Source organism: Hippopotamus amphibius, chromosome 4 (genome assembly GCF_030028045.1).
Source record: "Hippopotamus amphibius kiboko isolate mHipAmp2 chromosome 4, mHipAmp2.hap2, whole genome shotgun sequence".
Lineage (NCBI taxonomy): Eukaryota > Metazoa > Chordata > Mammalia > Artiodactyla > Hippopotamidae > Hippopotamus > Hippopotamus amphibius.
Genome location: NC_080189.1, coordinates 127,791,796 through 127,806,814, shown reverse-complemented (window position 1 = coordinate 127,806,814; position 15,019 = coordinate 127,791,796). Strand labels below are relative to the sequence as shown.

The following is a 15,019-nucleotide window of genomic DNA, read 5'->3' as shown; positions in this document are numbered from 1 at the left end:
TGTGAGCCAGAACTATTGAACCTGTGCGCCACAACTACTGAAGGCCACGTGCCTAGAGCCCATACTCCGAAACAAGAGAAGCCACCACGGTGAGGCACCTGCGCACCACAATGAAGAGTAGCCCCCACTCACAGCAACTAGAGAAAGCCCATGTGCAGCAACGAAGACCCAACACAGCCAATAAAAAAATTAATTAAAAAAAATTAATACATACTCATTTCAAAATCATTTTAAGTTTTAATTTATAAAGTTGAAAACAAGGTATAAATAAAAAATCCTGTCCCAGTCACACTCTCTAGCAGCAACTGTGGAGTGGGTATAAAAAAATACAGGGGTGTGTGTTACAAAAAGGAAAATGGAATTATCCTGTGTAACGTTTTGAAACTTTTTTGCTTAACCAAATCTCCATCTATTCCACACAGGTTGAGTATCTAGTTTGAGCCAGGCAGTTGGGCCCTGGTTTTCTGGTGAAGGAAATAATCATGGTCTCAGCCATCATGGAGTTTGTAGTTTATCTTGCACTTACTTCCAAATGACTATAAAAAGGTCCATTTCATTCTTTACAGACATGCAAAGATACACTGTAATCACATTGTATAGATATGCTGTGATTCACTTATCTAATGCTCACTGATCAATGTCTGGATGGTTCCCAGTGTCTCACTAGTGAAATGATGCTACAGTGAATGTCCTTGTGCTTGTGTCATAGGTACTTGTCCGAACACTTCTGTAGGGTAAATGCCTGTGAGTGGAATTGCCAAATTCCCTCCAAAAAAAGTCCCCCACCAACAGCCTATGAGAGGGATTGTAACCCTATACCTTTCCCCAAAACAGGCTTTACAAATCTAGTCTTTTCCAAATTAATAGACAAAGTATTTCATGTTATTTGATTTTCATTACATTAATAATTAGGGACATTAAGAGATTTGAACTATTTATTTCTCTTGTGAATTGCATGTTCATGTCCTGTGCCCATTTTCCGTTGTTTACACGTCTTCTTCTTTGATTTATAAGACCTCTCCCGTGTATTTGGGATCTTAGCTTTTTGGCTTGATTATTCCTGAACATTACTTGAAATGGTGGCTTGACCACTTAATGTGGCTGGAATTACAGTCCATGTCTGATGAAGGAACATTCGATTGGAAGGCCATGTTGTATTTATTATAAAATCAAAGTTTTCCATGTTATAAGAACATTTGGAGGAGAGAAAAGCAGATAAACTCTCTGAATTGGTTGGGTAGTTCTAGCTGTGTCATATCATTCTCTTCATTGATATCCAGTCATTTTCAGGATAAAATAAAAACATCAAGGTCCTTGTGCTCTATGCTTTGCCCATTCAATGCCCATTCAACCCAACTAATCAGCGTATTCACTGTGGCCCACCTGGTTTTGCTCTGCCTTCAGTCTGTGTTCAGGGCTGTTGCCTCTTCTCTCTCCCCCAAAGCTGCCATGGAAATGCTGACTGTCTGTTCTTGACCAGCTCAAGTCTTCCCATCTTCATCAAGTTGGCTGTAACCCTCCCAGTTTAACATGACCTCTTCCCCTCAGTTCCTGAAACATCATATTTTATGCTCTGTCCAAGGCATTTATCCTGTGTTCTCTTGGTTCGGCCACACTGTCAATGTATTCCTAGAGCGTGTAGCTGAGGACGTTTGTAAGAGGCAGCAGCCCTTTGCCTCCGTCATGCTTCCAAGATGGGCAGCCATGGGGGCCCAGGGTGGTTCCCCGGGCAACGGGAATCTGCACATCTCAGTGGGCGGCAGGGAGCAGAGTGTATTTGCACTTATTTTTTAAGGTAAAACATGGAGACATCAAAGAAAATTTCTTCTTAATCCCCTTTTAGCACTTTGCCCCCAGACTTCTCATAGATGTTATTCTCCTCTGTCTGTAGATGTTCTTTGAGGGACACATCTGAGAAGCAGCATGAAGCCCATTTTGATTCACGTCCTGGCATTTCTCTGCTCCACTGGCCCTTCTTACCCGTCTCAAGCCCTTCTTGCCCTTTCTGCTTTGAAGGCCCGTTTTGCAGCCTGGACCTCTTCTGGCATCACCTCCTCAGCCTTGGTTAGAAAGAGCTCTGGCCCCCGCCCTGGCTGCGGGAGGCCCGTGCTCGTCGAGCCCGCCCAGGTGTTAGGAGAGAGGCGCGGGTCCCTGGAATCATCACGCGTCCCTTTGGGTCTCCTGCGAGGCTGTAAACTCCTGGAGGGGAGAGACTGTGTCTTGCATTTCTTTTCTGTTTCTTTTTTTGGCCCCACAGTATGTCATATGTAGTAGTAGTACAATAAATATTTATTGAATGGGTGAGTGAACCTGATATTATCTAAATAGATTCGAAAGGAATCTCTTGGTCCTTTCAGTGAAAACGCCATGTACGTGTCGAGCTGCTTAATTATTTTCCACCTGAAACTTCAGCTGAACAGGAGGACCCTCCAACGCGTGGCAGCACCCACACGGGTTAACAACTCCTGATCAAAGCTTTGTATTCAGCCAGTTAAATGATTCTGCAGCCACCGTTTTGCCTCCTTCCTCCTCAGTGGCATTTAGGCTCCGCTGTGTGCACAGATGGACTCTAGGGGCTGTTTCAGGAATGCGGGTTCTGGCACCTTCTCTCCAGTAGAGCTTGGCTCTTTATTTTGCGGGGCGGAGGGGTGGGGTCCCACTCCGGATTGCTGGAGAGGGAAGGGCTCACTTGGCAACCATCATTCTGTTCTCTAGGCTTATGCTTTTCAGACCATTCTTGCTGACTTAGAACCCCAGGCTCCCATGTCCCTTGTAAACATGGCTGTTGTCCCTGGGGAGAGCCAGTCGCGACCTTGATAGCACGTCACCACGGGTTTGGAGTGACGATGCCGACCCCGGGTCTTCTCAGAGTGCAGAGTCTGCTCCAGATGCCTGGCTTTCCGGCTCACTTGTCGCGCGATGTGGTGGAGTGAGCTGTGGCCTGGGCCTGACGGACCCTGCCTCCTCCTTCCTGCTCTTTCTCTTACTGCTGTCATCTGACAGGTTGTAGTTCAGCCTTTACTGCAGCATGGCTCCATGCCAACGTATGCTGGCGTTTGAGAGGTGGTATTTGCACCCTTCAGTATAAATCCTGGTCATCTAAGTACTTCTCACTGATAAACTCAACTTTTTTCTATGTAACATATCATGACCTGGAAAATGCAAGGAGTTTTAAAGCTTTTTTTTTTTTTTTAACGTATAATCACAGTGACATGCAGCAATCACTACTGTGTCCAGAACTTTTTCAACATCCCAGACAGAAAGCGGTCTTCCTGTCGCTCCTTCTGCACATCTCAGCTGCTCCTCCTGTTTCTAGACCTGGAGGGGTCAACTCTTCAGACTACAGTGTTGCCCGGCCTCCTGCCTGGAAGCTACAGCTTGAGTCCACTTTTTCCTCGTGGATAAAGAACAGTGTCTATAATAACTTGTAGTGTATTTGAAGATAAGTCACTTAATAGCCATTTGTCTCTCAGAGAAACGACCCAACTTTTTTTTTTTTTTTGGGGGGGGGTACACCAAGTTCAATTGTCTGTTTTTATACACATATCCCCGTATTCCCTCCCTTCCTTGACTCCCCCCCCCAAGTCTCCCCCACCCTAGTCCTCTAAGGCATCTTCCATCCTCGAGTTGAACTCCCTTTGTTATACAACAACTTCCCACTGACTATTTTACAGTTGGTAGTATATATATGTCTGTGCTACTCTCTCGCTTTGTCTCAGCTTCCCCTTTACCCCCCGCCCCCTCCCAAACCTCGAGTTCTCCAGTCCATTCTCTGCATCTGCATCCTTGTTCTTGTCACTGAGTTCATCAGTACCATTTTTAGATTCCGTATATGTGAGTTAGCATACAATATTTGTCTTTCTCTTTCTGACTGACTTCACTCTGTATGACAGACTGTAGTTCTATCCACCTCATTACAATTAGCTCCATCTCATCCCTTTTTATAGCTGAATAATATTCCATTGTATATATATGCCACATCTTCTTTATCCATTCATCTGTTGATGAGCATTTAGGTTGCTTCCATGTCCTGGCTATTGTAAATAGTGCTGCAATAAACATTATGGTACAAGTTTCTTTTGGGATTATGGTTTTCTTTGGGTATATGCCCAGGAGTGGGATTACTGGATCATATGGTAGTTCTATTTGTAGTTTTTAAAGGAACCTCCAAATTGTTTTCCATAGTGGCTATACCAACTTACAATCCCACCAACAGTGCAGGAGAGTTCCCTTTTCTCCACACCCTCTCCAACATTTGTTGTTTCCAGACTTTGTGATGATGGCCATTCTGACTGGTGTGAGGTGATACCTCATTGTGGCTTTGACTTGCATTTCTCTGATGATGAGTGATGTTGAGCATCTTTTCATGTGTCTGTTGGCTATCTGTATGTCTTCTTTGGAGAAATGTCTATTTAGGTCTTCTGCCCATTTGTGGATTGGGTTATTTGCTTTTTTGGTATTAGGCTGCATGAGCTGCTTGTATATTTTGGAGGTTAATCCTTTGTCCATTGTTTCATAGGCAATTATTTTTTCCCATTCTGAGGGTTGCCTTTTAGTCTTGTTTATACGACCCAACTTTTTTAACCTTTCCTTGTTCCTTTCATCTTTTTTGTTGACTTTTGAATGATCTCTAGTTTCTCAACAACCTGTTTATTTATTTTTTTTAAAATTTATTTATTTATTGGCTGCGTTGGGTCTTCGTCGCTGCACACGGGCTTTCTCTAGTTGCTGCGAACAGGGGCTACGCTTCACTGTGGTGCACGGGCTCCTCATTGTAGTGGCTTCTCTTGTTGTGAAGCACAGGCCCTAGGCGCGTGGGCTTCAGTAGTTGCAGTACATGGGCTCAATAGTTGTGGCTCACGGGCTCTAGAGCACAGGCTCATTAGTTGTGATGCACGGGCTTAGTTGCTCCGTGGCATGTGGAATCTTCCCAGGGCTCAAACCCGTGTCCCCTGCATTGGCAGGTGGATTCTTTACCACTGCGCCACCTAGGAAGTCCTCAACAACCTGTTTAAAAGAGTGCAAAACTGGACATGATGGGAGTTCCCTGGTTGCCTAGTGGTTAGGATTCCAGGCTTTCATTGCCATGGCCCAGGTTCAATCCCTGGTCGGAAAACTGAGATCTCGCAAGCCAAGAGGCCGAAAAAAAAAACCCCCAAACAAAAACTGGACATGATACCATAGTGAGAGCCTATCCATACTGGATGTAGTGGTGACTGTCCCTCAGTACTTTAAATGTCCGTCGGTCCTTTTGTAGCGGTGAGCTACCGAGTGCAGATGGACTTGACGGTGGGTCAGGGCGTGTGGGGAGCTGCAGATGATGCAGTTCTGACTGTGGTGACTGCTACCTGCCACAGGGACAGGGAGTCCAGGAGGAGTAGGTGGACTCACTTCCCAGCTTGGACACAAATGAGGTCATAGCTCTTTTAATGTCGAAATGAGAGCTTTGAGCTCTCTCTGTGTTAGATTAATAGGATATCTGGTATCTCCGAATAAGGTATCCTCCCATCCCCTGAACTGTTGGTGAACCCAGGGGCTGACTCAGTCCAGAGGGCCAGCTACCACTGGTAGTAATAGCTACTACGGGACTAGGTCAGGAGGACCACTGCATCATCAACTTTGTGTACATTTCCAGCTGCTCGCTGATTACCTACATTTTGTTTGTCAAAAGTAGCCTCATTGTATCCCCGCTTCCCCTCAACCTTCTAATTCTCTGACTGGTGTTAGCATCCATCCAGTCCCCTGAGCTAGAAACCTTGATGTTACCTTCACATCCCCACCCCCATCCCAGCATCCAGTGAATCACCAAGTCTATGTGGTGAACCTTCTTACATGTCTCTCTCCATCGTCTCTCTCTGGTCCCATCCCCCAGTCCTGGTACAGACTGTCATGGTCATTCATGTAGCCTTTGGCAATAACCTGCCAGCTGGTTCCCTCTGCCTACACCGCTTTCACCATAGTTTTGCCAGATTTGTTTTTCTAAAGGAAAGATCTGATTATTTACCACCCTTATATTAAAAGAGATAATGAATTTTAAATAACCCAAGATCTCCAGTGCAAAATTATTCTTCCTTAACCTGGCACCTTACTGGGATGACCTCACTGTACGTTTCAGCTTCATTCATCACCTGCTGCTTCTCTTTATGAGCCTTAAACTCCTGGCACACAGACGGCTGTTCAGGAAGAAGGGTGGGAGGTGGTACAGCTGTGGCATCAACTCAGACAACAGTGAGCTTCTGCCTGGGGCCGGAAGAGTGATGTTTGAGGACCACCCTCCCCAGACCCCAGGGGAATGGGAGGTGAATAACTTTTATGCAGAGGGCTGCAGGGAGGCAGGGTCCTCAGAGAAGAGCTGGTTTTTATCTCTAGTAAGGAAGCAGAGGCATCTACGGACAGTAGGGCAATCTTGAAGAAGCTGATTTTTATAGCTCCGGAGATGCTTGATAAATGTTTATTGAATAATTTATTTCTGATACTTTTTCACTCCATCCTATTACTATATTGTTTGTTTATAACCTTAGTATCACATTTAATTCTACTGGACTTCATTCTGCTTTTAACAGGATAGTTCTTTCATTTACTTAAGAAAGGCGTATGGAATGCCTACTATGTGTATGTCAATACGAGTTAATTTTTAGGGCGAAGATAATGGTGACTGTTCTTTGTGAGTCTTTGTGAAAAGAAGGCAAATAGAAATGGACATAAAATGTTTACATACATCATTTCACTCTATGTTTGGGCATTACCGTCTTTTTTTATTTTATTTCCCCAAGCCATGAATAATCGTGTTCTGCGTAGCATATCTTTGTCTGCTGGCCAAGTTAAAGGAGATCCTGTATGGTGACTTGGGTGTTGCAAGACTCTGTGTGTATTATATAAATTCTTTGCATAAAGGAAATTGATCTAATAGAGTCTTGAGATTTAGCAAAGGGTAGAATCCAGCCAACAATCTTTTGCAGACCTTGTCTAAAGGAGTCTAGTTAGTAAACGCTCAAAACATTTTTCATTTAAGGCCGTTTTACCTATAAGGCAGCCGCATAGCACAGATCCATGTTAATAAGATTTCTTTCTGTTTGTCTTTTCTAAAAAGATCCAGCCCCTTGTGGTTAAACTTAAGTAAAGGCATAGTTAGCTTTGGAAAGGAACCAGGAAAGTGCACAGGTTTCCTTATGGAATCATGCTTCTTTGGAACTTCCTTTTCCTGACATTTATACGTGAAGACATTGACTTAGAACTGGAAAGACAAAGAGAGGTCAACTAGCGCTCCAAATCTCAATCTCTTAATACTTCCCGTCTTTTTTTTTTTTTTTTTTTTTAAATCAGAGAACTTGGCTTCACTGTGACAGTCAGAATAAGCCCACTCTTTCTGAGAAGGACAAACGTGACTTTTAGAGGCATTCATTGCCCTGTGAACCTCTTGGTAATGGAAAGACCTGCATCCCTTCTAGACGGCTCTATGTCCCCCTGGTTATACCAAGCAAGGTCTGGTTCAGAATTCGTTTTACGGTTCAGGAAGCTGGAGTCAGAGAATAGCAGGTGGCTTGTATCAGGTAGCAAGTAGCATGTCAGCACCGTTGGCAAGCGAGTCCACATCTGGGGAGCACCGGCCCCGGCCTGTCCCCTGACCCACGCCAGCACCATGGCGTGAGCCTCTGCAGCGCCCCTGCTGGCCTGCAGGCTGTGCCCACTCCATCAGGGTGCGCGCAGGCTGCTCAGCTTTTTCTGCCATCCCCACTTTTGGTCTTCACGTCTCAGCCCTGGCCCTCTGCGCCATCCCTCCCAGATGTGCGCGGAAGCTCTGCCCCTCTCTCTGCAGAGCGCGTCACCTGCGCTAAGTGTGTGATCTGTTCCAGGACCTCTTCCCCCAGGCGGTAGGGTCAGGGCTGCTCCTGACGTCTCTGGCTAAAGGAAGGACAGTTCAGTCCCATTGTCCCCTGGGGACGCCCAGCCGGTCTCCTCTAAGAAGCTCCCACAGCCAGCCCGTTTCCAGCCTTCCCCACGTCTCTCAACTTTCCTCTGCTTGACTGGCGGTTGTTGCACTTTTCTGTTTTCTGTCCTTTCAGGTGTCCCCCAGTCCGACAGACTGTGAGCTCTCTTCTCAGGAAGTCAGCCAGCCCTGCTGCCCTCCTTCCCAGACCGCTGTTTTCTTCCTTCTCCCTCTCTGGTCCTGATCTGTTGTCGTGGTTTGTTTTCTGTTTTGATTGTGGAAGAAATGTTTCTAAACGTCAGCCCACAGCCAGGATCTCCCTTAATGTTTGCACCCCCTTTCCTCGACCGAGGAGCCTGATCTTCCACATGAAAATACCAACTGTGCAGAAGTCACACTGTGGTCTCAGTCTTGTAATTTTCAGAGCTGCAGGTTCTAGGGCTGTGAAACTAAGGTCATGACAAAGCAGATTTGCTCTTAGAAAGTTCCAGGATCCTCATGACTCCCCACCCCCGCTCCAAAGACAGCACTCTAGCATAGAATTCAGTCACTGGAGGAGAGGTGGACCCTTTGGAAAGAGAGTATCCCTTTCGCTGTGATGTGTCCGGGTTCATGTGGGGAGTAAGCTGGCACTGACCCAGGAGCCAGGCAGTGTGCCTGCCTCCGCCTGGCTTGGCTGGTGCAGCTCACGCCAGGGAGCTGGGAGGGAGGGGAGTGGCCGCCACCAGCTGGTGCCAACTAAGATCCGTGTGCTGCAGCCTTGAGTACATGTGCAACATCCCCGATCTGGAAGATCAGGCATAAAAACCCTGCAGGAAAGAAGCTCCTTCTTGCCCAAACTGTGCTGCTAATCTAGCCAGGAAGAGGTAGGTTTGGATGCTGAAACTATCACCAGTCACATTGGCTTATAGATTGACCTTTCAGAATTCCCCCGGGACCTCTTGCAGACACACTGTGTTCCCCAGACATCTTGAAAAAGTTGTAAATTTTGCTGGCTCTGCATGACTTAACATTGTGCTTGGTCATTCATTCTCGTAAAATCTGGAACGTAATTTATTGTTTGTATATTGTCGTTTTCACAGGTGTTTGAAGGGAAAAGAGTTTTATTACAAATTAAAGTATTTCTCCTCTCGAGCACATGCCCACACAGAGCAGTGTTGTAAATTCGGAAATCTGTGTTATTTCTGCATTTGTTCATGTTAGATATTAAAGACAATTAATACTTTTATCATTTTAAATACTGAAGATACTTATTTCAAAACAGTATATAGAAGTTCACTTATATTCAGTCATGTATTCATATATTAATTAGCTAAATATCTAACTAGATAACACAAAATATACCTACATTCATTGTGCAGTTCGTGCTTCAGAAAAATCTGGCTAATATGATGCTGAATGCATTAAAACATGAGTATTAAATGTGCTAGATTTATCTGCAAGAGCTGTGTTTTTCCTAATAGATACTTTCTGTGGGCCTTTTCCTTTTCTCGTAGTTGAAATTGCAGGCATTTAGTAGAGTGACTGTATGAGTGTGTAAACATACCTTGGCATTAGACTTTTAACACCCAGATTAGAGGAAAAAAAAAAAAGACTACTTCTTTTAATCTTTGTAAAGATACTGGCTGATGACAATTAAAGAAGACGGTATGTTTGAAATGGCTCCTAACAGAGCTAGGCATCCTCTAATGGTATTATTTACAGAGCATATTTTATATCTGTATAATTTTAGACTCATCTTTAACTCATATTTATTAAGTACCCTCAGTGCAATACAGATTCCTTGGTTTAAAAAAAAGAATCCTCTGAGGAAAGAAGATTCTTAAAAGAGAAGCTTGCATCTGGACTCAGTAACCATTCCCATTTCCGAAGAAGGAAGAAGGGGTGGCTTTCCTTTTTTTCTGGCAGTGGGTTATTTTTTCTTTCGCTAATTTACACTGATATCTCTGGCCTTGTTTCCATTAGGAGATGAAAGCATGGAAATTAAAAAACAAATTACAGGAATGAGAAGATTCCTGAATGACAGCACTGGGAGGATCTATCAGCGTGTGGGCAAAGAGGGGGAGAAACTGAAAGAAGAGCCCCAGGATTTGGATTCGATCTGGCCTCAGCGTTTGAACTCTGCGGAGGCCCCACCGAGCCTCCACCCGTCTTCCCGTGGTGTGTGGAACGAGTTACCATCCCAGAGCGGGCAGTTCTCAGGGCAGTACGGCACCCGCTCCAGAACCTTCCAGAGCCAGCCGCACACCGCCGGGAGCTCCAACGGTATGGCCGTCCTCAGACGCTCAGGGGCCGTTGTCCCAATGTGTTTTCTGTCCGAATATTCAGTATGTTCTTTGAGTTCAGTATATTAAACCCTCACTCAATCACCCACCTTAGCTGAGTTATTTTAAAAGACAGGGAAGACATAAAGGAAAAAACTGAAGAGTATCAAAATCCAGGATTGAGACGCAGGAAAAAACTGGGGGGTTCTCCATTAGAAGGGATAGTTTCTTAGTAGAGATTATTTTAGCCCATTAAGAAGTTAAAGACAGGGACTTCCCTGGTGGTCCAGTGGGTAAGACTCCGCGCTCCCAACGCAGGGGGACTGGGTTGGATCCCTGGTCAGGGAACTAGATCCTGCATGCCACAACTAAGAGTCCACATGCCTCAACTCAGAGTCCGTGTGCCCAACTAAGACCCAGCACAGCCTGAATAAATAATTTTTTTTTAAGAAAAAGAAGTTAAAGACATCATTTGCCGAGAAGCCAATATTATTGTCACAAAAGACTGGACACTAGGGCAGAAAGAGCTCCTCTTTGTCATTAAAAGAAGCTTCCTGGTCACGTGGTGTATTATTAATACAACCCCTTGCCTTGTCCTGTGCTTTTTCATTATCGGAAGAGTGAGTTAAAGGGAAGACTTATGACCCGCCCCCCCGCCAAGTGACACCTGCACTTTAACCTCACATTGAAGCTACCGAACCTGATGATTCATATTTAATAACCTGCTTCATTCAGGTTGAAAATGATTCCTTTAAAGTAAAACTTCCTTTGTTTAAATTCCTAAGTTTTTAAAATTTTTGTTGGAGTATAGTTGATTTACCATGCTGTGTTAGGTTCTGCTGTACGACAGAGTGAATCAGCCACACACATACAGATAGCCACTCTTTTTTAGGTTCTTTTCCCATATAGGTCACCACAGAGCACTGAGTAGAGTTCCCTGTGCTATGCAGTAGGTCCTTATCAGTTATCTATTTTAAATTTCTGATTGTTAAGAGCAAAAAATCAAATGGCAGTTTTCTTTTTCAAACCGTAAGGAAAAACTTGATGAGTTCTCCATTCACGTTAGTTTTCCCTCCAGTGGCAATGGATGTTACTTGTTCTGAAATTATGTACAGATGTGCAGATCTGTAGTTTTCACAAAGAGAACAAGAAGAAAGAATGCATTTTCAGTTTCCTTGAAAAGTTAAGGATTTTTTTTGCCCCATTCATCATCCTTCAAGAAAAAAAGAACTATTGTGATTTTATTTTTCTTTTTAACACAGTTTGCAAGAACCAGTTCAGAGGTATGAAAAGCCATCCTGAGCCACTGCTGGTGAGACAGGGAGGGACCCCAAGAGATGTTGGGTGTCTTCTCTCTCTCTTAATATTACATAAGCCAATATCAGATTCACACGCTGGCATGCTTCCAGGTTAGAAGGAGATCGCTCTTTAAAGACTCCTCCATAAAAATAAAAAGGCAGTTCTCTTTAAAATTAGAAAATGATTTATAACAAGCTGAAAAGGGTTGGTTTTGTCCTCTAAAAATGATAGACTTGGGATAGTGACTAGGAATATTCTGTAAGGCCCTTCCTAACTCTACTGCCATGGGAGAAGTGATTAGAGAAATAAAATAGCCTTATGAAGTTAGTAAGTCCCACGTCAATACGTGTTGGGTGAACAGTGTTCTGTTTTCCAGGACCCAACAAGGATGGTGGATTTACTTTGGAAAATATTAGTAATGGTAAAAGTGGCAAGCCTAAATTCCCCCTTATTCGTTTAAAAATAGATCTTTTTGTGTTGATTGCTTGCATTTAGTATCTCATGGGAATTATCTGCAGTTTTAAAGTTGTAACATCTCAATTTGCTGTAACTTTGTAAAGAATTGTGCCGCTCCAAACATTAAGTATATCCACAAATAATGCATATTGCAGGATGTAAATTACATTTAATGTATAGTAAAAGATATAACTGGACCAAAACCTTAGAACTTCCCTCTCCCACCTGTGAAGAAATCTAAGTGATAGCAGTCTCTTATCCTGATCCACTTTAAGGTGGCAGGGTTGGATACTGAGGTTTGAAAGCGTGTTTTTCCAAATGTCCAATTTTATTCCAGGGATAATAGGAAGATATTTGTTTACATGTAAGGGAAACAGAGTAGGATAGTTTTATGAAGGAAAAGATATACTAAATTTAAAGAGTGAAAAAGAGACTAAAGTGAAATTAAAGAAATGGGAATGGAAAAAAGATGCAGAACAATCTCCTTTGCGAAGCTGGAGAAAATCCAACACACCAGCCCCCTCGAACCACTCAAGTTCAAATAGATCCTTCCAGCCCCTGCTGCCCCCGCTCTTCCCACCCAGACACACCACACCCAGAGTGAAGATTTAATGTGTTGACAGTTCTTAATTTTTGGAATAACATGATTAATGCCAAAACTATTTTTGAAATAGACACATTTAATTCTTCATATGAACTCTCAGGACATACACAGCTACCAGGTTTGTTGTTTTTTTATTTTTCTAAGGCTGTTCAGAGAACTAGTTTTTTGTGCAAAATAGCGTGAGTGTGTTTCTAGTGAATTTTTCTGTATTATCTGAGATGAACCGGGGTGACAGTAGGCAAGTCTGCTGTGACAGCAGATTGTGTACGTCCGTTCACTCAGGCCCCGCCACCCCGAGACACAGCACACACCTGACAATAGAGAAGCCTGGATAATTAGATAAAGTCAGACCCCAGAATTTAGGTTGTGCAAATGACTGGGTACGTTTTCCTCAGGCACAATTTCATAATGACTGCATAGTCTTCAGAAGCCTGCCAAGGTACCTTCCCATTTTTTTTCCATCTTTATAATCTTGCCATTGCTTGGCGTCCGTCATTCTTTTCTTTCGTGCTTAGGAGAACTTCCAGCGGTGAGTTCGTCAGCTGGATCAAACTGCTGTACTTGTAACTGCCAGTCAACGTTGCAGGCCATCCTCCAAGAACTCAAGACCATGCGGAAACTGATGCAGATTCAGGCAGGTACGAAGATCAGGCCTCGGATGCAGGCCTCAGGTGTGAATGCATGTGTGACATCTCCAGTTGAGATGTTTGTGGTGCTTTGATTACTCTCTGCTTCCCTCCTTGCTGTCTCGCCCTGCTTGGGTTTTGTTTTTTTAATTTAAAAAAAAATTTTTTTACTGGAATATAGTTGATGACGTGCTTCTTCAAGTACCTATTTCCTCCACTTTTTCTGCAGCCCATCTTCCTGTGAGCAAGTCAAACAAATGCTTTATGGCTGACACTACTCAGTCCTTATGTACGTGTGCCCCGGATACGTCACCCCGACTCCCGCTACTTCACAAATGTCAGCTAATTAAACTTTGAAACAATTATACCTGAAGGTGGGCAGAGCACTTCAGCTCATTTTCCTACTGTGAATGGACAGGGAGGTTCATGTCAGGGAAGGAGGTGCAGATGGCTCATCTTCCCTCCTGCGGGGCTCGGTTTGGGGGCTGCGTGCATCTCCCACCCCCCAGGCTTGCACAGGTGCCCCCCTGCACTGCGCTCCGCGTGGCAGGTGGGGAGCCACGCATTTTTGTGCATGTGGAGCAGCACTTAGGAAGCATGGGCTCCGCCAGTAAAGAATCCAGAGCATCCGTTGGCAAGAAACGTGGGCCCTCGGGCCCTGCCTGTGGCTTTTCTCCATAACATTCAGGTCAGGGAAGCTCAGAGACACCTCTTATTTTGTTTTTTTATTGACACGACGCTTTTTTTGTTCTCACGCCTGTTAGACAAGTTGAAGCACAGAAGAGCAGTGAACGTGCAGTTTGGGGTCAGAGTCCCAGTTTCTCCTGTCCTAGCCTGTGTGACTTCCCTGAACCTCAGATGTCTCATCTGTAACTGGAGTATTAATATCTAACTCACGGGGTTGTTTTGAAAATAGAATGAGGTAGTGAATAGAAATGAACTTCTGTAAAGCATGATCCAAGCCTCAGCTGTGTCGTTAGTGTTGGTACGAAGACCTGGAGCATTTCACAGAGGCGTGGAAGCCTAGGTCTTTCTCACAGTGGCTGTGCGTTCTAGTCTCCACAGTTAGGAGAGAAAAAAAGACAGAACTTTTTTTGTCACAGGTACAGCAAGTACTAAATCATTCTGTTAAGCCCGCCCTGCCTCGGCAGGGAAAGCTGCTCCTTGGGCAGGAAAACAGCACAGTCTTTTATGACTGGCATCCCATCCCCACCCCCCCTTCGCGGTAAGCGTGTTCAGAAAGGTCACCGTTCAGAAATCGTACTTGGTGCCGTTTAGTGAATTCTAGTAAAATTTTAACATTCAGTGATGTGGTTTGATGTAAAAAGCTTAATACTTAAACATATCAGTCACCCAAGATCACGTGAAAGTAAAATGGGCAAAAGGCTTTCTGAGAAGCAACATCTAATTTTATGCGCTGGATTTGGTCTTATCCCAAGGAAAAAAAGAATAAGCACCTTGGTCAGGCCAGTAAGCATTTAACTCACATTATTCCACCAGGATAATCTGTGTTCTTATTAACCTGGCAAAGGTTAACATCTCCTAAAGAAGGAGCTCAGAAAGAAAGGTTACTTCATTCGGTACAGATTCTTTCCTGCAAGGAAGAATTTGTTAGCACTTAAGAAAATATGCGTATGAAATTGTAATGATTTATTTTGTCACTTAAGCTCCTTACTCCTGAAATGGCAAACTACAAATTGCAACCATTTAAATCCTTGACTGATGCCTTTTTAGAATCTATTAAGTAAATGCCACTATGTCACCCTGTTTTCTTTTCTGAACCTTGGCAGATTAGGGCAGTAAATGACTCCGAAGCTGTAGGAGAGCCCAAAGGATAAACTGA

General features: G+C 44.1%; 1 protein-coding gene across 9 annotated transcripts in view; it reads left to right on the top strand.

Annotated features, from left to right (window-relative positions):
* BEND7 (BEN domain containing 7) overlaps nt 1-15,019 on the top strand; it is a 92,847-nt gene that overhangs the window by 15,933 nt on the left and 61,895 nt on the right. For 8 of the 9 annotated variants that reach the window (XM_057731615.1, XM_057731612.1, XM_057731611.1 and 5 more), the window contains 2 exons: nt 9,893-10,192; nt 13,066-13,188. In XM_057731615.1, the coding sequence (XP_057587598.1) occupies nt 9,904-10,192; nt 13,066-13,188 (412 nt within the window). In that variant the 5' untranslated portion in view covers nt 9,893-9,903. Of the gene's footprint in view, nt 1-8,686; nt 8,794-9,892; nt 10,193-13,065; nt 13,189-15,019 lie in introns of those variants that run through there. The other variant, XM_057731616.1, reaches the window with a different exon arrangement.